Raw genomic sequence first — 27,989 nt, forward strand, 5'->3', positions numbered from 1 at the left:
GTAAGAGCCAGGAGCAAGACTGCCAGAGATAGAATCACAGCATTGTCACTCACTCGCTGTTCAGCCTTGAGTCGGTTACTTAACCTCTCTGTGCCTCTGTTTCCTCATTTACAAAATAAGGAAAATAATAGAGTCTAACTCATGGAGTTTTTAATGCAGGTTAAACACATTAATATTTATGAAGCGCTTAGAAAAGTGCCCTGCACACAGTAAGTACAACACAGATATTTGTTAAATAAACACCTATATCGCTTACTTCAAAGGGTTGTGGTGGTTTCACCAGATGATAAATACATAAAAATCCTTCAGATGTGGTGGAAATCCATGCAAATATATTACAGTCATGAATTCTCTTTATATCTCCATTTCCCCGAAGTGGCTTCCCTCCGTGGGCTTTGTAGTGCTAAACACAGAGAAGGGACTTTGAAGTTTCCCAGAGCCACGTGTGCAATACGGCACTGCCCCCTCACCAGTCCTAAGTGACTTCATACCCCAGAGCTTCAGTTTCCCCATCGGGGATAATAATGGTGCACATCTCTTTTTTTTTTTTTTTCCTTTTTAAAAATGTTTCGGCTGCGCCGCACGCGGTATGCAGGATCTTAGTTCTCCGGCCCTGCGTGGAAGTGCAGAGTCTCAACCACTGGACAGCCAGGGAGGCCCAGCGTATCTCACAAGGTGAGGTGGGCATTAGGGCAAGACAGGTCAGGAAGGCACCTGGTACAAGGTCTACCCCCCAAGGAGCCCAGTTAACGTCAGTTTCTCTCGCCAGTTCCCCAAGGGAAGTCCCTTCACTTCCTTGCGGAGGTGGGTACTCACCTGCGATGGGAACCCGATGCACCAGTTCACTGGGCTGGTGGGAGGTGCGTGGGCTGATGCCCATGAAAGCTTGAAGCTCAGGCCTGGGGGAGACCATATGCTCAGTGACAGCCCCCTTTTCGACTGGAAAAATCTGTTGATTAATCTAAATCGCAGAGAATCCCCCTAATCTCCCAGGCACGGCCGTGGAAGTCTATGTAGGATTTCTCTGCCTCAGCGCGATCGACTGAGGCCACAGTTGGGGTGCATCTGTCTGGCCTGAGCTGGCCCGTGGGGGAGGCCCGCAGCCCAGGGCTCTTACTCCACACAATCCCGGGGCGGAGGACTGGACGCCGGGGCCTGGAATTTTCAGGACCCGCGGGGCCGGTGTGGGCTGGACAGGCCTTTGTGGGCGGGGCGTCGAAGAGCGCCGGCCAATGTCTGGGAACATCCTCCGCGTCTGGACCCAAGAGAAGCCCAGAGTCGCGTCTGTCAAAAGGCTCTGGTCCCCAGTGCCTGCCCTGCTTTGGCCTAATGTGTTAACCTAAATGCTTGTGTCCCAGATAAGAGGCCAGGGAGATGAGCAGATAGCACCTGTGAGTAATTCACCCTCCCCCGGGGAGCTGAACTGGCATCAGATAGACCTAGAGAAGAATCGGACCAGGAGGAAAGGGGTGGTGACAGGACTTCTGCCCCGGAAGCTTCTGAAGCCCTGTCAACAAGGGACCAGAACATCCTCCCAGCTCAAAGCGAGTTTGAGATGACAGCCCCACCCCCTCACCTTAAGGACGGGAAAATGAGGCCCAGAGAGGGTGAGGGACACAGCAGAACAACACAGCCCGAGGGGGACCAAGTCTCTAAACTGTCAGCACAAAACTCAACTCCCCCGGATGATGTGCAGTGAAAATGCTACAGGTGAGAGTTAAGAACAGTCACTGAAGGGAGATGATTTTCCCGCCAGGCATTCATTCATTCACTCATTCATTCACTCATTCATTCATTATTCAACTGAGAGTGATTGGCAGGCACTCTCCTAGGTGCTAAAACATACGTTCTCTCTCACTAGTTTGTAGCTCCTTAAAGGTATGGACCACACCTGTGCTGCTCACTGCTCTATCCTCAAAGCCTGGCAAGTAATATGAGCTTGATAATACGAGATTTATCACACTTAAGTCTCACCTGCGAAGAAAAAAATTCGTATTCACATTTTACCGTTAGGAAACTGAGGCTCTGAGAGGTAAGGGGACTGGCCTATGTGGTCATTGCGAATTCATTCATCAAGAAATATATAATAGCTGTGCCCCTATGATGTGCCAGCAATGAACAAGAAGACAAGGCCCTCGGGGGCTTCCAGCCCCATGGAGGAGTCAGTTGTGGTCAAATAGTAAATATGCTGGCAATGGGTAATTATAAACCGAGGTGGGGGCCATGGTGGGAGGACCATCATTTCATATCCTAAGCTGTGTGGGCCTGAGCCTGTGTCATGGACAGCCAGGTGGCAGGGGGAAGGACTGATGGTGAGAAGGTAGCATTTATCTGATGCAGAAATTAAGAACTCAGAGAGGTGAAGTGACTTGCCCAGGACCACACAGCAGGTATGCAGTGAAGCTGGAGTTCAAGCCCAGTCTCTCTGCAAACCCACTCCTTCTACCATATCAGAGAATTGGGCAAGACCTAAGACAGCAGACAGCAGTTGGACGAGAAACTGTGTGCTGGTCAGTAGAAGCCAAATGGAGCTGGGGGCCCTGCTCCCCACGATCCGGGCGCCGCACGGCAGAGGTCTGGCATCACCCCCAGCCTCAGCGAATGGGTGTCTTAAAGCCAAATCCCGCTGTCTCTTCCCCCTCCTCCTCTCCCTTTATGGAGACGCTAATTTTAGCCAGCCACATAGGCAGCCTGAGCTTTTAAAACTGGACTGATTTAGGCTTTTCCTTAATTGCTCCAAAAAAGCGCTTTGCATCTAGTGGGAAAGAGAATGAATATAACTCTATTTAGGTTAAAAATTTAAAGCCAAATTCTCACTGGTCTGGCAAGAAGAGAGGAAAGCACTTAAGCCCGTCTCGGTGGTCTCCCCACCCCCAGCCCTTTTCCCGCCACTCAGAGCCTCTGTGTCTGCCTCACAGGCCTAGACCCTACCAGGGGAGAAAGCAGGGACGCACCGGGAGCCTCACCAGCCACTCAAGTGAGGGCAGGGCACTTTTGAAGATTGCACAGGGGAGATTTGCAAAATCTCCTACCCTAACAGCCCCAAGAGGTGGCCAGGGCCCAGAATCCACTGATGGGGCAAAAGTCTGCAATTGTTTACCAGTTCTTGAAGTTAGCCCATCCCTGGGTCATCTCAGCCATCCTCTGTCTGCAGGCTGGGGCTGCCAAGGCTCAGCCCAGGTTCAAATGCTGACCTTCCCAAAGGTTCTCTAAGAATCCCATTCAATAAACACTGAAAATCTGCCATGTGCCACATACCATGCCTAGTGATGAGAATCCAACAGTCAATGAGGCAGGAATGCCCACAGGGCTGACCGTAAACGTATGTGTCCCCTAGTCATAGTTCAGTGTGGTTTGGCTCACTAACTATCCCTTCATCCATCTACCCATCCACCCAGCCTCCACCCAGCCTCCATCCAGCCTCCACCCAGCCTCCATCCAGCCTCCACCCAGCCTCCACCCAGCCTCCATCCAGCCTCCACCCATCCAGCCTCCATCCATTCATCTTCTATCAGTCATACAACCATCCTTCCATCTTCCATCCATCCACCTATCTTCCCATCCATCCATCCAACCAAATATGTAATAAGTACATATACTGTGCCCAGAACAGTGCTAGGTACTAAGGTTACAAAAATTAATAATACAGAGTAAATAAGACAAACAGAGACACTGTCCTTATTGATTTCATGGAGTGGATGAGGCGGGCAAGTAAACAAGATATTTACTGAGGCAGAGACAGCATCTGGCTACCAAAAATAAACACACACACACACACACACACACACACACACACACACACACACACACACACACCCTGGCCCTGCCACATAACATGGAATTGTCTCTGGAGGCAACTCCCACCCCCACCCATGGATGACATTTCCTAGATGCCTCTCTATTTTCTCTTCCCTCTTCCACTGGCTGGAAAGGAGCCCTGTGGAGCCCCAGGAGATGGCAGAGTCACAAGATATAAGGAGCCTGGATCTCTGAGTCTCCACATGGAGGAAAAGCACCCACCTTCAAAGATACCCACAATGTAAGTTAAAAATACTATTTTTGAGACTGTGCCAGTGAAATTTGGGGGTTCATTTGTTACAGCAGCAAGTGTCACCCTATCTAGTATAATTACGTTTTACAAAGCACCTTTCTGTCAGTGAATGAAGGGACAAAAACATGTTATTTGATTCTTATAACAACTGCATGTGGCAGCTAATCGTTACCCCCATTTATGGATGAAAATCTTGAGGCAAAGAGAGGTGAAGTAACTTGCTCAGAGCCACACAGCTGGTAGCCGGTGGGCCAGGCTTTGAACTTTACTCCCATATCCATTCACTTTATGTGACAACGTGCTCCTAGTTGGGGTACAGATAGGGAACCTCAGCGTGAACAGGAAGGGCGACGTCTTCACCTCCCTGTGGGTGCAGAAGTTGAGGTGGGGCATTTATCCCAGGGCCATCAGTGTGGTTTCTGTTACCAAGACACATGGAGGAGAAAACTAAAAATCTGCCCTGGGTGTTTCCCTCCCCATGCCGGACCAGAGGTCCCGAGCTGGGCCCCTTTCCCCAGCAGTCGCTGTCTTTCTGCAGGGGCTTTTCTCAGTCCATAAGAGGAGCCTCTTTCCCTCCTCTCAGGACAAAAAGAAGCAAGGATAGGAGACACTGGGTTTCCACCCCTGGGAGGCAGCCCAGGCAAACCACCAAGACATCTCCATTGGCCGGCCCAAGGCCTCCAGAGCTGAGGGGACTCCGGGTCCCCCCCTCCAGGCTGTCAGAGCCATAGTCAGAGCTGGTCGAGCCACTGGAGCAGAGTGGCTGACAAGAGGCAGCCAGACAGGAACAAGTCCTGGACTTGGTGGTGGCAGGAAGCCCTACTGCAACCCCACAGAAGGGCTGCTGCTCTCCACTGAAGGCCTGGAGTCAAGTTCCTTCTCAGATGACATTTTTTTCTCCATGATTGTCTGGCTATCAGACAAGGAGATGGTGCTGTGAAATGAAGGATGCTGAGCTTTTGAGAGCAGCATCTGGGTGTGAGTCCAGGCTCTGACACTCACCGACTGTGTAACCTCGGGCAAGTCACTGAGAGCCCCTCAGTTTACCTATCTGTAAAATGGGACTAATAATGCTTGTGTCACAGGGGATAGGGAGAGGATTAAATGGCATAGCAGGCAACTGATAATTTAAGAAGGGACAAACAGAATCTGAGAATGTTCTAGCTAGAAGAGCCCTGAGAGATCTGGGAGGGAAAATGAGGCCCACAGGGAGTCACCCACTAACCTTGGGTGGAACAGAAAGGCAGGTGCTTATGATTTATCCTTCCTGCTTGGGTTTTTCCACCTTTTCCTCTGCCTCCCTGTCTCCTTCCCACAGGAGCTCCCCGTCCTGGTGTGGAGAGTGGAACCGAGGAACGGGAGGGGAAGAAGCAGGTGACCCGTCTCTGAGACCCTCGTCACACTCAGAGGCTGGATCACGTGGGTTTTCCCACGGCTTTTGCAGGGCGTGGTCGATGCTTTTGCTGGTCAGAGATGGCGCCAGATGCTGGCGGTGCTACACCTGAGCTGGTCCCTCACGTCTCATGTCTGTTCCCCTCTGTTCATGGGGGCCAAACGTCCACCGCGATGGCCGTGCCCTCAGGGCCTACCGTGCGGGGCACTGGCCCTGATCACGCCGTCCTCTCCCTCACACCTCACACCCCCCCAAGAGGCACCAGCTCCTGCCCTCCACCCACCACCCTATTGCTCAGCCTCTGAGCCTTCACTGTGGGCGGGCGTGTGTCTGGGCCGAGAGCCCAGAGAGGGTCAGTGCCCGAGTGAGACCCTCATCCGGGCCCAGCAGTTGAACCAATGTCCAACCCAGACCCCTCCATTTATGGGAGGGGTGGAGGGGGAGCACAGTAGGACTAAGTCTGGAGCGGAGGCCCTTGGGAAGACTGGAGGGGTCCCCTCTGCTGACCCAGTCCTCCCTTCCTGCCTCTCACCCCTCTCCCAGCCCCCGTCCCTCCTTCCTATTCCCAACAGGGGTCAAAGTTCTCCATCCTGGCGCCCTCCCAGGTGGTCCAAGGTCCTATCGCTTTCTCTCCCTCCTTCCTGCCCCAGGCTCTGCAAGTGAGGAAGTCTCCCCCCTCGCTCCCTGTAATGATATACCGCTAATAAGATTAGAACATACCTCCCTCTTACAGCATCGATTCATAGCACTGATTTACCGTTGCTTCTCGGCTGCTACAAAACGGATGCATGGGCTGCCACCTGAATCTCTATCCAACTCCTCACTGCTGGGGAATAACTGCTAATTAATACCTTTCTGCTTCCCGACGCCTGCCAGCTTTGAGGGCCATCGACACTCTGTGGGCTCCCCTCCACCCGGCCACTCACCTCCCCACTCGCTTGGGGCTCCAGCCCCAGGCCAGAGGCACCCTGGGGGTCCAAGGTGGAACAAGCGAAGGTGGGCTTTTCCCCTCTCTTGGTCCTCCCGCTGGACACGCAACACCGATAGACACAGCGAGCCAGCAAGAGGCGGGGCCTAATGCAGAAGGCGCTGAGCCAGACCTCGGTCCAAATCCCAGCTCTAGCCACACCAGCTCTGAGATGTTCACCTCTGAGTCCCAGGCTCCTTGTCTGCAAAATGGAGAATGCCACAGGACCCGCCTCCTAGGGACGTGCAAGAATTAAGGGAGCACAGGTCAAGAATGTACCGAACACAGCTCCTGGCCTCCTGCTTCCTTGGGGCCTTTGTCCCAGGCCTGGAGGGGGTGCCATCACCGTGGGCCAGCTGAGTGCACAGCACTGGTAGCAGGGAATGGCAGGTGGTCATTCCTAATGCTGGGGAGCGGGGTCCAGGGAAGACCCCAACAGAAGAAGTTAGCTACAGACATTCAGCCCGGTCGGGAGACGCCAACGCCGGAGCTCAGTGAGACTTCCCCTGCTTCTTTTCTTCCCCCTTTTCAGCTCAAAAGGCACCTCCTCCAGGAAGCCTTCCTGGCCCACGCAACCTAGAGAAGCTGCTCTGTCCCTAAGCCCCTGACTATCGCATAGCCCCGCGTTCTCCTCACTATATGGCATCATCCAGAGTTAGGCTATTTACCTATGTGTTTATTTCTGCCTCGCCCACCAGGATGTCAGTCCCATGAAGCCTAAGCTCTTGACTGTCCCATTCACATTGTCTCCCTGGGCACGAAGTAGGAGATCAAAAAGTATCTGATAAATGAATAACAAGCTCTCCATTAGTGTTAGCTAATAATAATGATGACGATAAGCAAGCAATTATCACTTCCCTCTCCCCTCAAATGAAGAGCTGATTAAATGCCCTCTCTCCTTTAGTGGGGGATCCTATTTAAAAAACCATTGCTACTGTGTATTCAGTGTCTACCAGGTGTCAGTTGAGAAACTGAGGCTCAGAGCAGTTACACGCCTTGCCCCAGATGTGACACATCTAGCGGGTGACTCAGCTGCCATCCAGAACGAGGCGGGCCATGCATTCTAAGCACTCTACCCGGCCCCCTCATAGGGCACAGCGCGTCCCACCAGGAGGGAAGGGGAGAGCTGCTTCTCTACCAAAACTATCTGGATGCCAGTGTTTTCCTCCTGGAAGCCCGACAGCCTGCCGAGAGCGAGGCATTCCCTCTGGTCGCTGGTGGCTATAACATGGCCAGCCTGGAGAGGAAAGTCAGACTGATCTTGGATGTTCACGGTCGTACAGAGAGGGTCAAGAACGCAGGACCAGGTGCATCTCACTTTGGACTCGCTCCTCCACCTCTCTGAACCAATTCCCTCTAGGGGTAGCTGCAGGACCAGACGGGGTTAGGGATGTGTGGGTGACACACATCTCCCCAAGTCTGCCTTTACCTGCAGGACAGCCTGGCTGGGGGCCCCCTCTCTGTGAGGGAAGGAGGTGGCAGCCGTCTGCCTCCCCGGGGCCGCGAGAGGTGGTGGTGGGGAGGGAGAGGAAGCCCCAGGACTGGGTCTGGCAGATGTGCCAGCAGAAGCCGGCACGGGTGCTTTCGATAAAACATAACAAAGCATGGGATCATTAAATATTTCGTCTAATTCCAGGCTCCCGTGGGGGTAGGGTAGACCAGTTGGGCTGGCAAAGGAGAAAGGTTTCTAGGGGGTACCCTGAGGCTGTCTGGGGGTCGGGGCAGGCACAGGTTGAGGGGGCCCCAGCACCCAAGCCTCTGGACCAGGGCCGGGGTGGGCGCAGGGCTTTCTCACAGGCCTCCCTTCCAGCTTGGAAAGAGGCGGAAATCAGAGGCTTTTCTCCCAGAAATGGTCCCCTCCTGCTGGGGACCTGGTCCAAGCCACTGGCCCCTCTGGGCCTCAGTTTCCCCGTACGTAGCATGAAACGAGGGTTGAATTTAACGGAAAAACACTAGAACCTCCTCTAGCCCTGAGGAGGTCGATACTTCCTTCCCATCATGCAATCCACTCATTTTCAAATTCCTTCATTCAGAGTAAAGCTGAAGCAGAAGCCAGTCTGGAAAAGAGGCAAAGCAGAGCTCCTGGGGGGAGCTGGGGACCAGCTGGGGACCAGGGCCCCCTTAACCATTACCTTGACTCACGTTCTGGCTGCCCAAAGTGGGATGGGGGGGTACCTCCACGGGAAACTGGGGTTCCAAGGAGCACAGTTTGAAAACCATGGGTCTGCCAAATCCTGCCTAAACTCCCCCATCTCCAAGGCCCAGCTCATGTCTCAGAACTCCACTGGAGGCCTCCCTGATCATGAAACTCCCCTGGTCACTACCAAATATATCCCAGTTTTCGCCATCCTAACATTCACTGTGGCCAGTGATTATGCTTCTTTACTTGTTTGCAGCCAGGGTTGCACCCGGTCTGAGACATAGTAGATGCTCAATGATAGGGCCCCTCCCTGACCCCACACATCTACACTTGGCCAGCACACTTACCAGGCCCTATTCTTCTTCATAGCAGTTATTACTTCCTCTTGTTATATCTTCATGTAAGTACTCTGGAAGGTAAGCTCCAGGAGGGCAGGCTTTATCTTTATCTGTTTCTATTCACCACCATATGTCTAGTGCCTAGAACACTATCTGGAACGTGGTAAGTGTCCAGTTTGTCAGATGAATGAAAAGATGGTTGAATGGATGGATGGATAGCCAGATGGATATATGGCCACAAAATATATGGCCAAAGAAAGAAGGAAGGAATTCTCCCTTTCTTCCCTGAGTGGGTATGAGTCTGCCAGGAATAACAGGTTCATTCAGAGCTCAAAATGTCTTTGACATGAATCTCCAATGACGCTATAAGCACTGGAAAGGCAACTCTATCCTTCTTCCAGATCTCACAGCATCCACACGGGCTCTTATCAGTTCCATAAACACTTACTGATGCCTGCTCTGTGCCAGAACTACACCAGGTACAGGAAGCATGGAGATGAGTTACAAATGGCATCTGAGCCCCATGGTGCTGTGAACATAGTAGGTGCACAGAAAATGTTCGTTGAATAAATGATGTCTAAAGTGAGACCTGAATGATGAGTAGGACTTAGTCCGAAGAAGGAGGTAATTTCCATCCAAGGGAATGACAAGTGCAAAGGCCCTGGGGCATCTAGGAGCACCAAGTCTTTAGTGCTGAGGTCCTATGTGGCAGGAGGGTTAGGCTTTGTGTCCAGATTCATGTTCTCCCAAGTGGTTTCCCACAGGTGGCACCCAGTGCTCTTCCCGGAACTCTGTGCACAATAGGTCCCCTCTGAGGTCATGCTTTCTGGGGAATGAGAGGGAGGGGTGATGAGCCATAGCCCCTCCCATTGCCGTGAACATCCCCCTGGCCACCTCCACACCCACTGAACCCCACACTCATCTGCTCGGACCCACACACTGCCCTAATTTAACCACTGCAAATACCTCTTCTGTCTCCTTTCCAAGGGAAATAACGTTATTTAAGTAAAGCCCTTTAAATTTTTAAAGAGCTGGGTTGGACTTCCCTGGTGGCGCAGTGGTTTAAGAATCCGCCTGCCAGTGCAGGGGACACGGGTTCGAGCCCTGGTCCAGGAAGATCCCACATTCCGCGGAGCAACTAAGCTCGTGTGCCACAACTACTGAGCCCATGTGCCACAACTCCTGAAGCCCGCGTGACTAGAGCCTGTACTCCGCAATAAGACAAGCCACCACAATGAGAAGCCCACGCACCACAACGAAGAGTAGCCCCCTCTCGCCGCAACTAGAGAAAGCCTGCGCTCAGCAACAAAGACCCAACGCAGCCCTAAATAAATAATTTTTTTTAAATAAATTAAATAAATAAATAAAGAGCTGGGTTGTGTGCTCTCTGCGGGAAGCTTTTAGCAGCATGCTGGAGAGAAATAATAATGAGGCCAGAGACAACAGAGCAGAGCTGAGCTGCCACCCAGTGACTGCCCAGGCAGGGGGTCCAGAGCCAGGTCCCACTGCTGCTGGAGCCCCTGATCCCCTCCCCCAGAGGCACATAGGAGCAGGATGGGAGGTCCAGAGAGCCCCAGAATCACGAAAGGTCAAGTTGGAAGGGATCTCTGGCAGAGAAGCAAGAAGGCAGAGAGGACAGAAAACAGTTAAAGCGTGAGACATCCTACGTCAAAGCTCAACCACTTAGTAGCTGTGCAAACCTGAACAAGTGGCTTAACCTCTCTGATGATATAGGACTTTTCCCAACACATCAGTGGATTAGTCATCCCCTCTTCTGCGTTCCCGTAAGGACTTGGTCGCTATTTCAATTTTAGAATTTTCAATATTATTCCATAATTTATTTGTTCGCCTGCTTTTCTGCCCCAGGAGACGGTGGACTCCCTGAGGACAGGCACTGGGTCTCATTTGCACCTCAGTGCCAGCCCTGGCACAGGGCGCCACTCAGAGCAGGTGCTCAGTGAACTGAATGGAAGTGAAATGAGGCCGAGTTTGTGCTCCAAGGAAATGAGCGGCTATTGGAACATATCCTCCTCACAGACAGCTGCTCTTAGCAACGTCGCCTGGAGGCGGCACGCTTCATCCCAAAGGTGGGAACTTGGAGGCATCAAATATGTCTTAAAGGAAGTATTTTGGACCTAGACGACAGTACTCTCCTCCCCAATCTTATTATCCATCCAAGAATCTTAGAACTGGGTCATCCAGACTCACTCCTTTGTTTTACGGACCTAAAGCTCAGAGGAGTGGGGGAGGGTAAGCGAGTGATGGTGCAAGTTGATGGAGGAGTTGACATCAGATCCAAGGCTGGTGCCCTTTCTACCAAACCGATGTTTTCTATGGTCGCTTGCAGGATGAGGCCAAGTGGCACCGAGAAGCTTTTATAAAAATGCAAATGGTCACATGTTTAATATGAATTAAGAAAAAAATATGTCTACTCAGTACAACAAGCCTATACATTATTCCTTTGTAAAATACAAGTGAAAATAGAGGGAATCAGTTTAAATTTGCTTTTAAGAAAATCGTGATGTAAGAAATAACCCGGGTGGGATGTAGATAGAGTCGTGAAGGAGGTGACTGAAACGTGGCAATCTGTGCACCGGGCCCCAGGGCATGGGTCAGAGCTGGTGCCCAGGAAGCACCGCTCCACCACCCAGAGACATGAGCATGGCGGGCAACAAAAGTGCCCCCTGAGACCCAGGCCCGGGCCAAGGAGTGTTCCCACAGCGCTATGATGGATGTCCCGCAGCGCGCACACAGGGGAGGTCCAGCCTGCGGGACACGGTCCCATATTCAACTGGAAACGAGTCTCCTCTAAGTTAATGTGAACAGTCAGGTAGATGGAAAGGCAGCTGAACAAAGGAATGTCACCTCCACCGACTTGGCCGCTGAGACCCGAGGGGGCTGTTGGAGTTTTTCCTAAGGAATAGTGACCTCCAGTGAGCGATCGATGCCCCCCCCTCCAGAGGAGCACGCTGTCACTGAGTCAGTAGGCAGGGCTGAGACCGACCTGCAGGGGGACAGGGCTGTAGCAGGGCTGGGGGAAGATGGCAGTGTCGACAGACGGCATGCGGGCAAGGGGCAGGGCCACTCTGTCTTGCCCAGAGCACCTCAGAGAATAAATAAGCCAGGGAAGAACTTGCTGCTGGTATTTGTCACAGCTATTTCAGCAAAGTACCGAATGTAGAAGCGTCTAGAACTTCAACTGGCAAAATTAGTCCTCATCAAAGTCAATCTGAACAGTCAAGGTAGACGGAAAAAAGGGCCGGACAAAGGAAAATAGAGGGACACGAGGACAGTCCCCTGAGCCAACTGAGAAGCTGGGAGCCAAAGGGGCTGCTGGTGGCGGTTTTCCCAGGAAACGGTTACTCCATTTAGAAGCCAGCCACCGCCCCCCCCCCCCACCCAGACTCCAGCGACTTGCTGAGAAGGTCCCTCTAAATGTAGAATTGGCACTCTCAGCTTTCAGGTGAAGGACAAAGGTCTGATGATCCAAAGGGCTAACTTACTGTTAACTCCCTCCCACCCCACCTGCAAGGGAGGAAGCAGCGTCTGGCAAGAAGAGCTAAGACTTGGAGAGCACCTGCCTTTCCGCTTTGGAGGAAGGAACTCTGAACCTGTTCATGATGGATGTGGACCAGACTGCACACAGTAAGAGCCAGTGGGGATGGCAGGAAAGATTACCTAAATGGATCCAAGAAGAAAGAACCTCTCTGTGGGAAATGGGGTGGAAAATAGGCTGGGGAACGAGGCATCGGTGTGCCCTGGGGTGGAGTAATCAATAGGTGAGACGGACCAGGGGACAGGGACGTGTAGGGACACTGAAGAGTCTTGAGCAGAGACAACACACCACAACGGTCAATACGAGCAGTGGAGGGTGCAAGGCGTTTCCTCTCTGCAAACTGCAACGTTCTCCCAAAGTTACCTGTCCCTTCAAGTTCACGTGCCCCTGAAAGGCCAGTTCCACGTTCGTAAAGCCCCATACTCATATGCTACTCTTTGGCTCAGGAAAATCTAGCATCTAGCACAGGATGGGGCATACTGGCAGGCATTTTATTACCGTGATTGTTATTAATATAAGTAGTGACCAATTATTTATTAGCATCACATGTCGTCTCGTTCCATCATCTTAGCAACTCTGTTGGGTATGTAGTGCAACCTCCGTTCTCTAGACAGGGAAACTGAGGCTTAGCTTAGCAGGATGGAGCTGTATCTCTGCCGTTTGCCCCCCAGCCCACCCTTTTCCCTTCTCCACCCGTTCTGTGCCTGGGAGCCCAACTGCATGGGCTTCCAGCTGAGCTGGCAGCATCGGCGAGAGACCCAAAGGCAGGAGGAGGATGAAATTGAGGTATTTCTTCCTCCAGCTCCCTGCCAGGTCCCCAAGAGGTGGCTGCAGAGCCCAGAGCCACAGTCCTGCACGCAGCCCTCTTCACACAGCCCTCTCTCCGGTTGCTACAGGGGGTAGTAACTCCCCACTGTTCCTGGCCCCAAGGGCTGCCCTCCCTAAACCCTAAAGCCAGTAGTCCCTTTAATAAGCCCTTCACAGACCACCCCGCCCCCCAAGGTTGAGCTTGGTGTTTCCTGCTGGAACCTGGTTGGTACGGAGAGAAAGAAATTGTCCCCACATTACAGAGCTCACAAACAGTGGCACTGAAACCCCAGCCCTACTCTGCCTCCAAAGCCCATGTCATTCCATCTGAACTGCAGTCTCTCAGCCACAGACATTCACACCCGCAGCTGCCCGGATTGGCCACATCTGCGTGCCACCTGCTCCACTATGCACTTAACATTTTTCTTTAACTTGCCTCATGTTTTTCACTTAAATAAGCCATTTAAGAAAGAGAGCGAGAATTTAAATCACTGCCCCAAATGGCAAACCAGTCTCACTTGCCTTAAACAGAGGACGACTGAAAAAGAATTATAATAAAAACAAAACACTGTTAGTAAAACTTTTACTCCCTCTGGCTCCGCTGCAGGCATGTTGCCCCGCACCTGTTTTTGTTGCAAAGAGAGATTAGCAGGCGAGGGGGCGAGGGGGCGTTAAAGACACGATGGCATCAGCCTGAGGCTTTCTCCTTGGCACACCTAGGAGGACAGCATGGGAAAGGAACAGGGAAGACCCTCCCTCTCTGTAATTCCTTGGTATTTATTGCCCGTGGGGAGGCCCCACCTCAAGAGGAACACCACCCTAGAAGTGCACTGTCCATTGGCGCTTTCCACCGTGAGGGGGCCGTCTTACCCACAGCTGTGCTGCCCAGTACAGGAGCCACCTGCCACGTGTGGCTATGGAGCCCGTGAAATGTGGCTGGTGTGGCTGAAGAACTGAATTCTGTTTAATTCGGTTAAATAAAAGCCAAGACACCTTGTTGAGTTTCAATGTAAATGTCAGTTGTCACACACAGCTCCATGTTGAGCACAGCGCTGGACTGTAAGCCCCACGAGGGCAAGAACTCGCCTATTCATTCTCCTCTGGATTTCTAGAACAGCACGGTGCCTGATTGCCAGGGGCATTCAGTTAATTCTCGATGCACCAGTGGGTGAATCAGTAAATGAATGAATGAATGAACTGTACTGCTTCTCGCGACCAGAAACTGCTCTCTGCATTCACACTGTCCTGGGAACCACTAGCTCTTCCTGGGTAAGTAACTCTACTCCTCTCCACTCGGTTGCTTGCCTCTCTCCTCCCACCAGGCCCCTCAGTGGGGAGACAGGCTTAGGAATTCGACTTCCGACTTCCGACATGCCTCTTCCTCTCCAAGCTGAGCTCAGGTCCACTTCTCTGCTGCCCCCGAGCAAACAAGGAAGCTTTTGTGATGTGGTTGCTTTTGCTGCCCCCATCTCACTCCCTCCGCCCCTGACTGGGATATTAGGTGTTTGGTGACAATCAGCAAGGTATCACCTGCTTCCGTAGAACCAGGCACCTGGCCTTGGGTTACGGTATGGCCTGAATACCCACTTGACAAAATCCTGCGCACTCCGGCACCGAGCACCCGCTCCAGATGCGGACGCCACCCACCCTCTGGCCATGCCAGCCTCTGTCTTCACCTTGCCAGGGCATCCGAGCCCCTGCATTTCTCCCTCCCCATGCCCAGCCCTGCGCGATGCCAGGGCAGCCGGTGATGGATGCCTTCCTTTGAGGCAGCATTAAGGAGGCAGAGATGGTGCTCGGAAGATAATGGAGGCGCCAATGATAGGCGACAAACAGCCCCGCTGGAGGAGTGCTGAGTGCTTCTGCAGAAAGAGAAACAAAAGGGCAAAGGGCACAGCTTGGCAAAGGAACAAAAAAACCCAACAGCTCAGCTGCCTCTCTCCCTGGTGACTCCCAAGCTGCTCCTGTGATGTGTGAGACTGGGGGTTGCTCTCCTCTGCGGTGCCGCCACGATCCCCACCCAAGTCTGGGGCACCCTGATGCTCCCCTCGCAAGGCTCTTGGGTGGTGGGTCTGCCGGACTGAGTCCTGCGATAGCCCCCAGGACCTCGAGGGAGAAGACCTGCACGCCCCCCACACACACACACACCACGCACACACACATCACGCACGGTGTGGGCGCCAACGGGAAAGTCACTCTCTCTGGCCTCAGTTTTCTCAGCTTTAAAATGGGGGAAAGGATATAGTGCATTTAATTTCCCAGCTCCCTCCTGACCCCAATGCTCTGTAATTCCGAACCTGAGGACTCGCTCCATGTGGAAAACCTACAAGGTACCCCTCCTCCTGGGCACGGGGGCTTAGTAAACACTTCTTCCTCTTCAGACTTGGGGGCATTCCCAAAGTCGCTATAACAGCAGCAGCCACTTTTCCCACACCTGCTGTGCGCTAGGTACCCTGCATATAGACCCCTCGTATTATGTGAATTTCCCCTTCCCAGCAGCCCCACCCCACGAAGCCACCATGAGGAGTCACGTGTTCAGTTGGAGACATCAAGGCTGAAAGCAGCAAAGAGGTTATCAGAGTTCACGCACTGGATAAGTGCTGGAGATGGGATCTGAACTCAGGCCAGACCCCAGAGCCCATGCCTCCTGAGGATGTAGATGTTTCTCCCAGGAGAAGCTACCCCCATCACACGTGGTTCAGGCTCAAGCTGGAACAGCTCCATTCCAGGCGGGGGCCTGGTTTTCCCTCCTTGCCAGGTCTGGACACTGTGGGAGAGGTGGGTCGTGTCCAAATAATGGCATTTCTGCCACGAGGCCATTGTCTCTTTGGGCACCCCAGAGCAATCATTTAGAACACAACGGCATTCCAAAGAGTTTCCGGCTTCAGGTGGCCCAGAAAAGCCAAATGAATCTTCCGAGAGCCCTGCTCTGGGAATGTCACTCCTCTCTCTTCAACTGCCCCCTGTAGCCCCCAGGCTCAAATCCAGACCCCTCGCCCTGGCGAGCAGGCCCCGGGCCAACAGCTTCAACCTCATTCCCTGCTTCTCAGTGAACACCTTATGCTCAAGTGAGGCCAGCTGCCTCTCTGTCTCCCATCGTCACACAGCCTGCCAGCGCCCTCATTCCCCCCTCCAGGGCTTTGCACGTGCTGTTCTCTGGCCTGGGATTCCCTCCTTACCTCCCAAGATTGTTTCAATCCCTCAGAGCCTTCCTGGGCCACTCCCTTTAGTTTCCAAGGATTTATTCTTGGTGTCCTTGTATTGGCCATTTATTATACATAACCTTTTATTGTTCTCAAATGAGCCCGCGCTGTGTGGGGTGGCCAACGAGCCACAACTCCTTAAGGGAGGCTTCTGCCAAAATCCAGAATGAGGTTGGCACAGCTGCTCAATTAACAGAAGTGACTGGATCCCTTGACTTGACTCCAAAGTCAGCTTCCAGGGGAGGGAGAAGAAAGTGCGAGCTTACTGAGCCTCTCAGAGCGACTCCATGGCCAACTGACCCCATCCTGAGGGTCGGGAGGAAGGGAGGGGTCAAGACTGAGGGCTAGTTGCAGGCCAGAGCTTTCATGTATTCATCTTCTTTATCCACAACACCCTCTATTTTCAAAAGAACCATGACTCAGAGAGGTAGTGACTTGCCCAAGTATATTCTCTGCTAGGAAGTGGCCGGGCTAGGCTTTGAACCCAGTTCACATGAAAACCAGAGGATATTCATTACCACCAAGTGGCCGTTCCACAGAGACAGTGATTGAGGAAGGGCGGGCAGGCCCAGCAGCGTGCTGGTAAATGTTTAACAGCTAGCTCTGGGCTGGAGAGAGCTCTGATCTGCAGCTCTGATCTCATTCCATGGTATAAATACTCCTGCCCTGGTCAATTTCAAGCCACCAATAAGGTAGACTCAGAGCTGGGGAGAGATGTGTAAATCAATGCCCGGGTGTGAATCCAGCTCTGTCCCTCACTAGCAGTGGGACTTTAGGCAAATCACAAGACCTCTCTAAGCCTCATTCCTCATCTGTAAAATGGGGAGACTGTTATCTCCCAAATGGGAGTTTCTGGGAGGCTTTAGTATGGCTTTGTGTGAACATGGCTAGCACGGGACTTAGCACATAATAGTTGCCCCTTCCTTTCTTCCTTCCTTCCTTCGTTCCTTCCTTCCTTCCTTCCTTCCTTCCTTCCTCCCTCCCTCCCTTCCTCCCTTCCTTCCTTCCTCCCTCCCTCCCTTCCTTCCTTCCTTCCTTCCTCCCTTCCTCCCTTCCTTCCTTCCTCCCTCCCTCCCTTCCTTCCTTCCTTCCTTCCTCCCTTCCTCCCTTCCTTCCTTCCTCCCTCCCCCTCCTTCCTTCCTTCCTTCCGTCCTTCCCCAAACCCCGCACCCGTCACCAAACAAGGAGAACCCAGAAGGAACAGGAAGCCCTTTAGTCTTCCCTCCACCTTCTACTGTTGGCTCACCCCCCAGATGCCCGCCGTGATGCCAGTTTGAGTGATGGTGAGCAGAGCTGAACAATGGACACATTCTCACACCAGAAAGAACTTCCAGAGGTGATTGAGCAGGGCCAGGAAACAGGCCCCGGGCTCAGTGTCTGGACCAAACCCCAGATTCAGGGGAGACATCATTGATTCATCAGTCAGTCAGTCATTCAACAAACACATCTTGCAGATTCGCTCAGAGCCAGGCCTTGTGCCAGAGCCAGCGGTGCAGGGATGCCTGCCGCCCTCAAGAGCTCTCTGTTCAATGGGGAGACCGACCGATGACCATTTCCGGGCCCAGAGGAGGGTTGTTTTAATAGCACGTTGCCAAAGTGCTGCTGGCAGCACTCACAGGGGACACCTGAGTCAGCAGGGGTAGGGAGGTTGTGGAGGGCAAGAAGTGGGTGAGCAGAGACTTGGAGGGAGGTGTACGGGGAGTCAGGGGCTGTGCTGGCTGAGGGCAGATGTCTGCTCTCTGAGCCAGGAAAGGGCAGAAGTGGGGGAGGAGGTGGAGGACATGAATCTAAGGCCAGAAACCTCTGAGCGGGCCAAGTCTGTGGGGCAGAGAGGTGGCGGCTCCGGTGTCCAGGCCATGTGACTGCATCAGCAACCTCCCCTGTGGACTGGGGATATAATACCCATCGGGGCAGCCGTGGAGGAGGGAGGAGGTCACATCAGCAAAATGGCTACACCAGCTCACAGGGCAAGCTTTCTGGTCAGTTTACTGGCCTGTGAGCTCATGGCGAGCTGACCTGTCTCATTCCAAAAAGCTAGGGGAGGGGGTGAATGAAACAGCGCAATGGGTTGGGGAGGGAAGGAGGGCTGAGCGTGCAGCCACAAAATCCAGATTCCAGTCCAGCCACTTCCTACGACCATCTTTTCATCTCCCTGAGGATCAGTTTCCCTGGCCTAGTCAGTGGATACAGGAGTAGCCTACTTCACGTCTGATGTGAGAACTAAATGGAAGGATGGGGGTGGAAGCATCTCGTCAACGCTCAGGTACCACCAGCAGGTAGAGAGCTAGGATGTCTGGAGTCAGAGTATGCATCACTTTGATTATCTGAGAGTCTTCCAGAAAGACAGAATGTAGTTCCAGGAGCAGAAATTTACCAACAGGAAGTTCACCTGTGAATCCAGACTAAATTTCACACGCCATAAGCCCTTGCATACACTTTTCTGTAGAAAGCCACACACCCAACACCTCTCCACGTACTCCAGCACCAGGACGCACATGTCTAAAGGCCAAAGCTGCTTTATTCATCCAAACAACCCACGATGAGCGGGTTGTTGGTGAGCACCCACCATGTGTTTTGTGGAGAAGAGCAGAACCAGATAGGGTCCCTGTCTTCATGGAGCTTCTAGTCTCCTAGGGTAGGGGCGGGAGGGTCCCAGTGAGACTGATTCTACCCCTGAATTTCACTGGGAGAAACAACTGGGGTCTTGGGTCTTGACTGCCCCCAGTGTGGGTGTGCATGGGGGACAATGCATCGAGCCTCCGGGGAAAGTCAGGGAGCAGGTGGGGGAATCAGTCACCCCCAGGCTGCAGGCTGTGAACCATCCTCCAGGAGTTACCAAGACTGGTAATCATCAACTCTAAGGCTCCTCATGCCTAGGGAGGGTATCAAGTGGAGTCCTTCTCTTATAAGAGGCAGAAATCAACTCCAGACAACTCAAGCCAAAAAGAGTAACCGGGGCTTCCCTGGTGGCGCAGTGGTTGAGAATCTGCCTGCTAATGCAGGGGACGCGGGTTCGAGCCCTGGTCCGGGAAGATCCCACATGCCGCGGAGCGGCTGGGCCCGTGAGCCACAACTACTGAGCCTGCGCGTCTGGAGCCTGTGCTCCTCAACGAGAGAGGCCGCGACAGTGAGAGGCCCGCGCACCGCGATGAAGAGTGGCCCCCGCTCGCCGAAACTGGAGAAAGCCCTCACACAGAAACGAAGACCCAACACAGCCAAAAATAGATAAATAAACAAATGTGAGGTTTTTTTTTTTAAAAAGCAAACAGTTACTGGTGGAACATTATGGGGAATTCATGGAACACAAGGACAGACTGGTGCCTGGTAGTGGGAGGACCCATGCTGCTTGAGCTGGAGCAGCTCTGACGTAACCGTGGTTAACACTGGTAACAGTCATCTGAGCCCACAGGATTAAGCTAAGAGCTTTGTATGTCATGATTCGTTCCATCCTGTCAACACCCTGGGAGGAAGAGCCCATCATTTTTAGCCCTGAGGAAACCAGCAAAGTACAGCGTCTTGGGGACCCCCATTGATAAGGGGGACTTCCCAGCAGTTCTCTGTCTTCCTCTGTTCAATATTCAGCTTCCAGGGAGACTCTGTCAGATGGGCTCATCTTGGGGGTGACTTAGCTGATTGTGCCACCTACCAAGATGGCGTGCAATTAGTAGGGTGGTGAATAATTCCCCAAAGCAAATCTGACCTGTTGCCGGGAGAAGTAGGGACGGCTGGTGGACACGCCAAACGCCAGATTCCTTTCCTGGGTATCACAATGTCCTTTCCTGCTCCTTTGGGCTGCTACTCTCTAAACCTCTAGCTCCGTACATACTGTATTTATTTGTTCCATCCGTGGAATCTTGGCCAATAGGTCTCGGTGATCACGAGCCCCCTCTGCCACCGGACCTCACTGCAAGTGTAAAGGTGGGTTCCACGATCTCACCCACCTGGTTCCTTCCCAGGAACTTCATCTTGAAGACAGACGCCTCTTAGGAATTAATGTCCCATGTTTCACCTCCACTGACATTCATCGGTTAGAGCGGGGGTGCTTTGCACCCTCTTGCAGAGGGTAGAAGCTGCTGCAGTCCTCCTTTCAGCGAAGAAAAAATAAATCCTTTCTCCTCTCCTCCAGGAGCAGCAGTGTCTTTGGATTGCTTCAGACCTGGGTTTGAAACTCCCGGTTCTTCCACTTAAAAAAGATTCTGAGCCTCATTCATTATTTAAGAAAGAAAAGAAAGGAAGGAAGGGGGGAGGGAGAGAAAGAGAGAGGTATCTTGGGCCTCTTGTCCTCACCTGCAAAACATGGCTAAAGACACCGCCTCATGGATTGTTTAGAGCATTTAATGCATAAAGAACGTCTAACAGGTGCGTGATAAATGGGAGCTCTCAGTAATATCACTCTTCTTTCTCCCAGTCTTCAACTAGACTCAAGAAAGACAGCCTTGAGTTGAGCTGGTCCCACCACACACAGTCCTAACTCCAGTTCTTTGCTCACACGGGTTTCCCTCCCTGGCACGTTAGCCCTTGGCTTATTAATGTTCTCCCTTTGCTTCAAGGTCTAGTTCAAGTTCTTCCTCCTCTCTGAAGCATCCCCTTTACAACCCCCAAGTAATCACTCTTCGCCGAGAACCTCCTGTAGGGGACATCAATCCACTTGGCACCTAGCAGGTATCAACAAATTTCCACCGGGATTGTCATTCATCTTTATGGGTACATGCCCGACCTCTCGCCCCACTGGAATGACAGTCACAATCATAGGTCTTTCTCTTTTCAGATGTGTCCTGCCCACAACAGATGCCCATTCATTCTCTTGATGATGACAAGGGCTTTCAGGGACACCCCGTCTCCCATCTGTGCAGATGAACATACTGGACAATTTTATCTCACTGGGATTTGGGAAAGAGTACGGCATCCAGACTGGGCACTGGACACACTACAACGGTCGGTGTGGCTGGAGCCGAGGAAGTGACTGAGACCCCTTCTCACCAGGAGAGAGCAGAGCACAGAGGGAAAGAGACAGTCCTGGGTCTGAGTCTCAGCTTGACACTTACTGACTGGGTGGCCGTGGACAAGTCACTTAACCTCTCTGAGCCTCAGCTTCCCCATCTGGAAAATCACTTTAACTCTCAGGGTGATTATTAAACAAGACACGAAGAACAAAGCGCACGGCACAATGCTGGCACATAGTGAGAGCTCAGTCAGGGCTAAATCAATGAATTTCAAGGGGCCTGGGGATGGAGCAGAGGTGGACTGGGTGGCAAGCCAGGTTAGACGCCTCCACGGATCTCAGGAAACCCAGTTAACAGAACTAACCAGCCTCCTCTTTGTTTGGCTCTTTGGTCTCCGGCTTTGAAGTCACCACTGCTATAACCCGGAAACCGGAGCAAGTCACTTAATCTCCTCCACCGCCCCTCACCCACCGCCCCTCCCTCCAAAGGTAGCAAGGTTCCGGTCTGGGTGAGACAGATGTTCTGAAAAGCTGGGGTAGCCAGGCCAACCTAAGGCATCACTGGTACCTTGCCAGTCCTTGCCCACATGCCCTGTCCAAGGAACGCTGGAAGGAAAGAGGGAGCCTGGCGCTGGACCCCGCGGGACCCGGAAGGCGCCAGTACTCATGCCATTAACAAATCTTAAAACTCTGGGCCTCAGTTTCCTAATCTGTGCAAAGAAGAGCTTAAACCCATCGTGCAATGCGCGAGGACTGTGCAGCAGTTAGCACGTGCTGGCCACACTGCAGCTGATCCATGTAATACTGGCTGTTGAAAAAAACCAAAACCCCAGCTATGATACAAGGAGCGGAGCAATGCTAGATTGTTTAAGGGGACTGCTGCGGAAAGGTCGTTCCATGCCAGGTCTCAGTACCCGCTTCTACCAGGGCAGCTGCCCTTTTGTGCCTATCAACTTGTCCAAGGCAACAGGTTTAGGGGGTGGTAATCACTTCCTACACTAAAAGGGTTCTCCTGATAAAAATTAGAAGTTTCAGAACCAATGAAGTAAGTGATCTCGGAGGTCACTTTCAGCTCTTAACATCCCCTGCACTTAAAAAGCAAAACCGAATTCAACTTCTCAGGAAAAACTCCAGTTTGCATCTTGGGTGGGAAGGGAGTGGGGTTTACTGCTGGCGGAGGGGCCAGGCTGGGGGCAGGGCGGGGCGGAAAAGGGGAGCGGGGGCGGAGCAGCCTCTGTCCCCGGCAGGGCCCTTAACTCCGCCGCCAGGGGCTGAGAGGGAGCCGGGCGGGCCTGAGCCCCGCCCCGCGCCCCCGGCGGCGTCGGGTGGAGATGGTGAGGGAGCATAAGTACGTAGTCTTCACGCCAGCTTGTGCACGCACAGCCCCCCCCCACCCCGCAGTCTCCGTGCTGCGGCTTCCTCGGCCCAGCCGAGTCCGCCCCCGCATCCCACCCACCCGTTGACACGTGGCTGCCAATAGAGAACTGGAAGGGCCTCTGGCTGGGGCCTTTGGCGCGCCCTAACTCGGCCTGCCCACCTCTAGCTTTCGCGGAGACTTTGCCACGGCCCAAAGAGGCGGGTCCATGAACCACTCTCTTCCTCGCGCCCCCAGTGACCGGTGCCCTCTCTCTCCCGGGCCACCGCCCAGGCACGAGTGCATGACTGCCTTCCCAGAAGTGCCCAGATCAGGTAAAATGGGAACTGACGAGTTAAAAACCAAGTGGGTCTCTCCTCTTGGAGAGTCAGATACTGGGGAGTGGGAACAGGGGCAGGAACTTCCAGCCCGGCCAGTCCTGTGTGCAGCCGATTGCTTTCTCCTCGCAGTGCACAGACCCACCTCTCCACAAAGGTGAGCTCCTTTGCTCTGCGGCCCATAGGAACAGAACCGGCGAGGGCGCACTGGCCGTGCCTCTCCCTAGTAGTGACCGCCATCGCCCCGCACTGGGCAGGCGTGTTTCTGAATGCCTGCCCTGGACTCCACCCTCCCCGCCCTCCGAAGCAGCCCCTGGCAGGTGGTCCGGCACAGCCAACTGCCAGGTGCACGGCTCTCGGTCACGTCCAGGAAGGGCGCCCTCCCCCGGCAAGCCGGCCTGTTGCATCTCGTACAGACCCTTCTCGTGCTCCCACCCCTTCGTGGGAGCGGATTTGGAGCGGGTGCGGAGGGACCCCACTCTCGAGCACTCTCATCTCCGCAGGGAAGGGAGGGCTCCCCGGCTGCCCAGGACCCCTGCTCGCGCCCCACGCTCGGAAAGTTTCCCATCTGCGATCCGGATCAGCGCTCTTTTTTCACCCTGAGCAGCGGAGCTCAGAGGCCGTGCCGGCTCCCCCCGGCCCAGAGGCGCTCACCCCCGCCGCCCGATCCCCCAGCCTCCAGCAAGTTGCAGAGGCGGGCGAGGGGAGTGGAGGCGCCAAGACGCCGGCTCAGCTCTCCGCAGCCCCGCAGCCCCGCAGCCCGAAGAACGCTGCTCGCGGGTTCTGGGGGAAATCGCAGGGTGGGGTCCTGACGGAGCGGGGTTTCCCACCAAAGCCTTTCCCATCAGTCGCCATCCTCACCCCTGCCGCGTCTCTCTGGTTCTGCGCATTCCGGGGAAAAGGGGTGCTCCCCACCTGCCCCAACCATCCCCGCTCCCTTCAATGTCCAGGTGAGGGCTCCAGGTGCCTTTCAACAAAGCCCAGTGCCCTCTCCGTTTCGCTGGAACCGGAACACCACCCCCTCCCCGCCCCCCATATAACCTTTCCCTCTAGAGGCATCCGAGGGAGGGAGCCGTCACCCCAAAGTTGGGGGGAGATTTTCATCCACTTTGTTAAGTCTGTTGTTCCAAGGGTAGGGGGACAAAGTACAGGGCTTGCATTACTTCTGGCTTACACCAACCCCTCCCCGCTCTCTGCCAGCAGGGCCATCATTCAGGCTCGAATTCTTCAGCTTCTCCCATCAGCAGACCAAGCACTCTTCAAGGACCTCGGGGTAGAGGGGGTGCGGTTATTTTAGGGGGGACACCCCTTCCTGGAAGGCACTCTTAGGGTTTGGCTAAGCACCTCCCGGTGGGGCAAGGCACACACACGGCAGAGGACAGAGATGGTTCCCCCACCTTCATCACCCGGTTGGGCTAGGGACTGAGACCCTACTGGTCACAACGGCTACGTCTTGGCACCCTGCCTCCTCCTCCGCCTCCGCGGCAGAGCCAGGATGTAACTCCAGACGGGCTGGTTCTGGCCTTCCAGGTTTGGTACTAGGCTTAGGGGGGAATCGCGGACGCGCACCCTCTAGTCTCCGCGCCCAGGGCTCTTTGCCGGTCCAGCCTCCCACCCGCCCGGCTCGTAGCGAATGTGTTGGCTCGCTGCCCGAAAGGTGCCGGGGTCGCCAGGTTGGACTGTCGCGCTACTTAAGAGCCACCAGGCGGCGGCGCCGGGCTGGAAGCATCGAGGCTTCGGCGAACCCTGGACCCTGGAGCTGCTGCGGAGGCACCAATCACTCTCTCTAAGGACCTCCTTCCAATGGGTTCAGCCTGGCCGGGACCAAGTCCATGCAGGACGCACACACACCGGGGCTCACACCTTCTCAGCCCCCGGACGCGTCCACGCCTCCCTCCACACTAGAACCACACACTCCACTGCACGCACACACGCTCCTGGCCCACGAAGCAACACAACCCCCGCAGGCCTGCACCTCCACACATCCCAGAGACGCACGCTCCTGCTCAAGGGTCACATTCCCACCTCCTATGCACACACGCCCCGTGCCCCCCCAACAGAAATAGAGCCAGTCCCTGTCACACATCCCTAAAGGGACCCATACACTTGGGACACGCGTGCAACACCACACCTCACACACTCGTCCACCCTGTAACACGCTCACACATACGATGACACAAGCTCACACACTTCATACCCTCACCGAGAAGCTGGCACCCGCTCACACCCCCTAACACTGGCTCACACGCTTTCTCACACACACACCTTCTCTGTGTAACTGACATGGACACTCAAACACCCCTGCAGACACTCGCTCGCTCACACACCATCACACACACTCACATCTCCAAAGGCGCTCCGGCAGCCTCTCCACACACAGCTCCCCCCCGGACACCCTCACACAGAGACGCAACAAAGACACACGCTCATACACACGCGTACACGCACACCCTGGCACAGACCCACGAGGGCTCTCTTCAAAGGAGACATCCTCCCTCCCTCGTCAAGCAGATCACCTCTGCAGACCCCAACTCCGGGGGCGGGACTCGGACCCGGAGCCTCTCCGGAGCGACCCTGGCCCTCGCCCTCCGCCAGCTGCCCGCCCCCCGCGCGCATCCCCAGCCGGGGCTCCGGCCCGCGCCCGCGCACTCACCGCGCGCCAGGTCCAGGATCGCTGTGAACAGCAGACAGACGCAGCCGCGGAGGCTCGGGGCGGCTCGCATGGTGCCCGGCAGCTGGCGGCGGCGGCGAGGCGGCGGCGGCGGCGGCGGGGCCCCTCGCCATGGGCTCAGGCGCGCTCCTGCCTCCGGCCGCCGGCCGAGGCAGTGGCGGGCAGCACGGGGCGCCGCGGGGGCGCCCCCATGCCGTCGCGCCCGGGCCGCCCGGGCGCCGGGCTCGACTCGGCTCGGCCTCTGCCGGGCGCCGCGACCCTCGCGCTCGGGGCGACCTCCGGGCGCGCCGCAGCTCCCGGCTCCTCGGCTCCGCGCGGTGTCCACCGAAGCCGGAGTCGGATCGGCTGCAGCGCCGGAGTTTGGAGCCGAATAGCGCTCTCTCCGCCTCGCGCTCGCCTCTCCGGGCTGCGCGAGCGCCCCCTCCCCTCGCCCTCCCTCCGTCCCTCCCCCTCTCCCCGCCCTCCGCCCTCCACTCGCCGCTCTCTCGGCTGTACTATACAGACTTTTCTTTAATCCTTTCTGCGCTGTTCGGTTCTCGTCCGCTAAGCCGATTTATTGCAGGGAGAAGGAGAGCCTCCCGCCTCCCGTGCCCCTCCGCCTCCTCGCGCTCTTCCACCCCTCCCCCTGCCCCCGCCTCTCTTCCCCCCAGGTTCCCCTCCTCCCAGGTTCCCCTCCTCATTCCCAACTCGCTTGCAGCCCGTAGCTCGGTCACCCTCCCCCAGCTGACCGGGCACCCCTGCCCTCCAGACCAGGCTCCCTCTGATCCCATCCCTGGGACACCCTCCCCTGCACGCCGACCCCCAGCCTGGTGGAAGGAGGCCTCCTCTCCCTTGAAAGCGAGGCCATCCGTGGAGCCGAACAGGCAGGGTGTGGCACGGGAGCAGTGGGCTTACCCCCTATTAAGGATTAGGGGCGTCAGTGTTCTGCAACTTCCCAAATTATGGCTGCCCTCCCCCAGGCACCCATGGAAATGGGATATGTTTTGTTCTTTCTTCCAAGAATAGCCACATTCTTGGACCCAGCCAGAAATGGGTAAGGAACTGGGTGTTTCCTTCTGGCAGAGACCACAGTTTCACCCTTTTGGCAGACCTGACTCCTTTTCTCCCTGGGCCTGAGGATTGGGGTTTGGGACTTGTATCTTATCATTATCCTCCCACCGAAACACACACAGGCGCGCGCACACACACACACACACACACACACACACACACACACGCCAACCATTGAGCCTCAGGTCCGGCTGTGAGCCCTGGGAGGGAAGAGATACTCCAGCCCTTGGAGTGGTCAGGGGTGACGTTAGATGGGGAAGTTCGGAGCACGGAATTTCACTCCATGGCATTCTAAGGAGAATTCCCAGCTTCTCTGTCTCTGCCAGGTTGCTGCGTCAGGCTGTCAGGCTGTCACTCTGTTTACCTAAATGGACAATGGGTACAAAGCCGGTTCCGTCTCCAGCAGCCCTTTGAAGGGGTGTAGGGAATGGAGCGGGCAGTGGGTGGCTGCTAGGCCGTCTCTTGGTCAGCCTTGTGCAGAGATGCCCCATGGCCGGGAGCTGGTCCCGCCAAATGCCCTCTCCAAGCCTCACCACGTCACCTCCCGAGGCTGCCCGGTGCAGCTCATGCCCGCCCGCCCCAGGGAAGGAGCGATTTGCATTTATGAAGATCTGAAAGCATACATTCACCTGACAGGCTTTAGAATGATCCTCTCAGTAAAATAATAATAATGATCATAATAAACCCTTATAAATAGGTGTTTGATTACAGTTTGTCCCTACGTGGTTTTTTTTTTTTTTTTTTGAATCAGACTAATTGGCTGCCAGGCTGATTGGGCTGGATATGGCTTGAACACTGGAGTCTTAGACCCTTTCTTCTCCCTTTGCCTGGCTGTTCTTTGCTCCCTCTTAGCCCAACCCACCTAGGTCCACCCTTCTTCAAGTTGCTGAGGGTCACCTTGAGGTCACCTCTCCCCCTCACCTTCTTTTTGGGCTGCCCCAGCCATGCCATGGGACACAGTCCTTGACTGTCTCATGTCTGCCCCTCCCCCTCCCCACCTCTGGCCCAGAACGAAGCGGACAGAACCCAAATCCATCGCAGGTGTTAAGCCCTCTGTGCAAGGACCTTCCCTGCTGGGAAGCAGCATCCAGCTGGGAACACCCTCGTGTTGGTCTGAGTTCCTCAGGGAAATGCCAGGCACCCCTGTATGGGCATTCCGGCTCTGTAAGCCCAGCTGCA

General features: G+C 54.6%; 1 protein-coding gene across 1 annotated transcript in view; it reads right to left on the reverse strand.

The window, feature by feature from the left end:
* The window catches only part of IGSF21 (immunoglobin superfamily member 21), a 246,849-nt gene extending 220,939 nt beyond the window's left edge, over nucleotides 1-25,910 (reverse strand). The window contains exon 1 of the mRNA XM_059058730.2: nucleotides 25,743-25,910. Coding sequence (XP_058914713.1) covers nucleotides 25,743-25,812 — 70 coding nt within the window. The 5' untranslated portion in view covers nucleotides 25,813-25,910. The remainder of the gene's footprint in view (nucleotides 1-25,742) is intronic.
* Between the last annotated feature and the right edge of the window lie 2,079 nt (nucleotides 25,911-27,989).

This window comes from Kogia breviceps, chromosome 1 (genome assembly GCF_026419965.1).
Source record: "Kogia breviceps isolate mKogBre1 chromosome 1, mKogBre1 haplotype 1, whole genome shotgun sequence".
Taxonomy (NCBI): Eukaryota; Metazoa; Chordata; class Mammalia; order Artiodactyla; family Physeteridae; genus Kogia; species Kogia breviceps.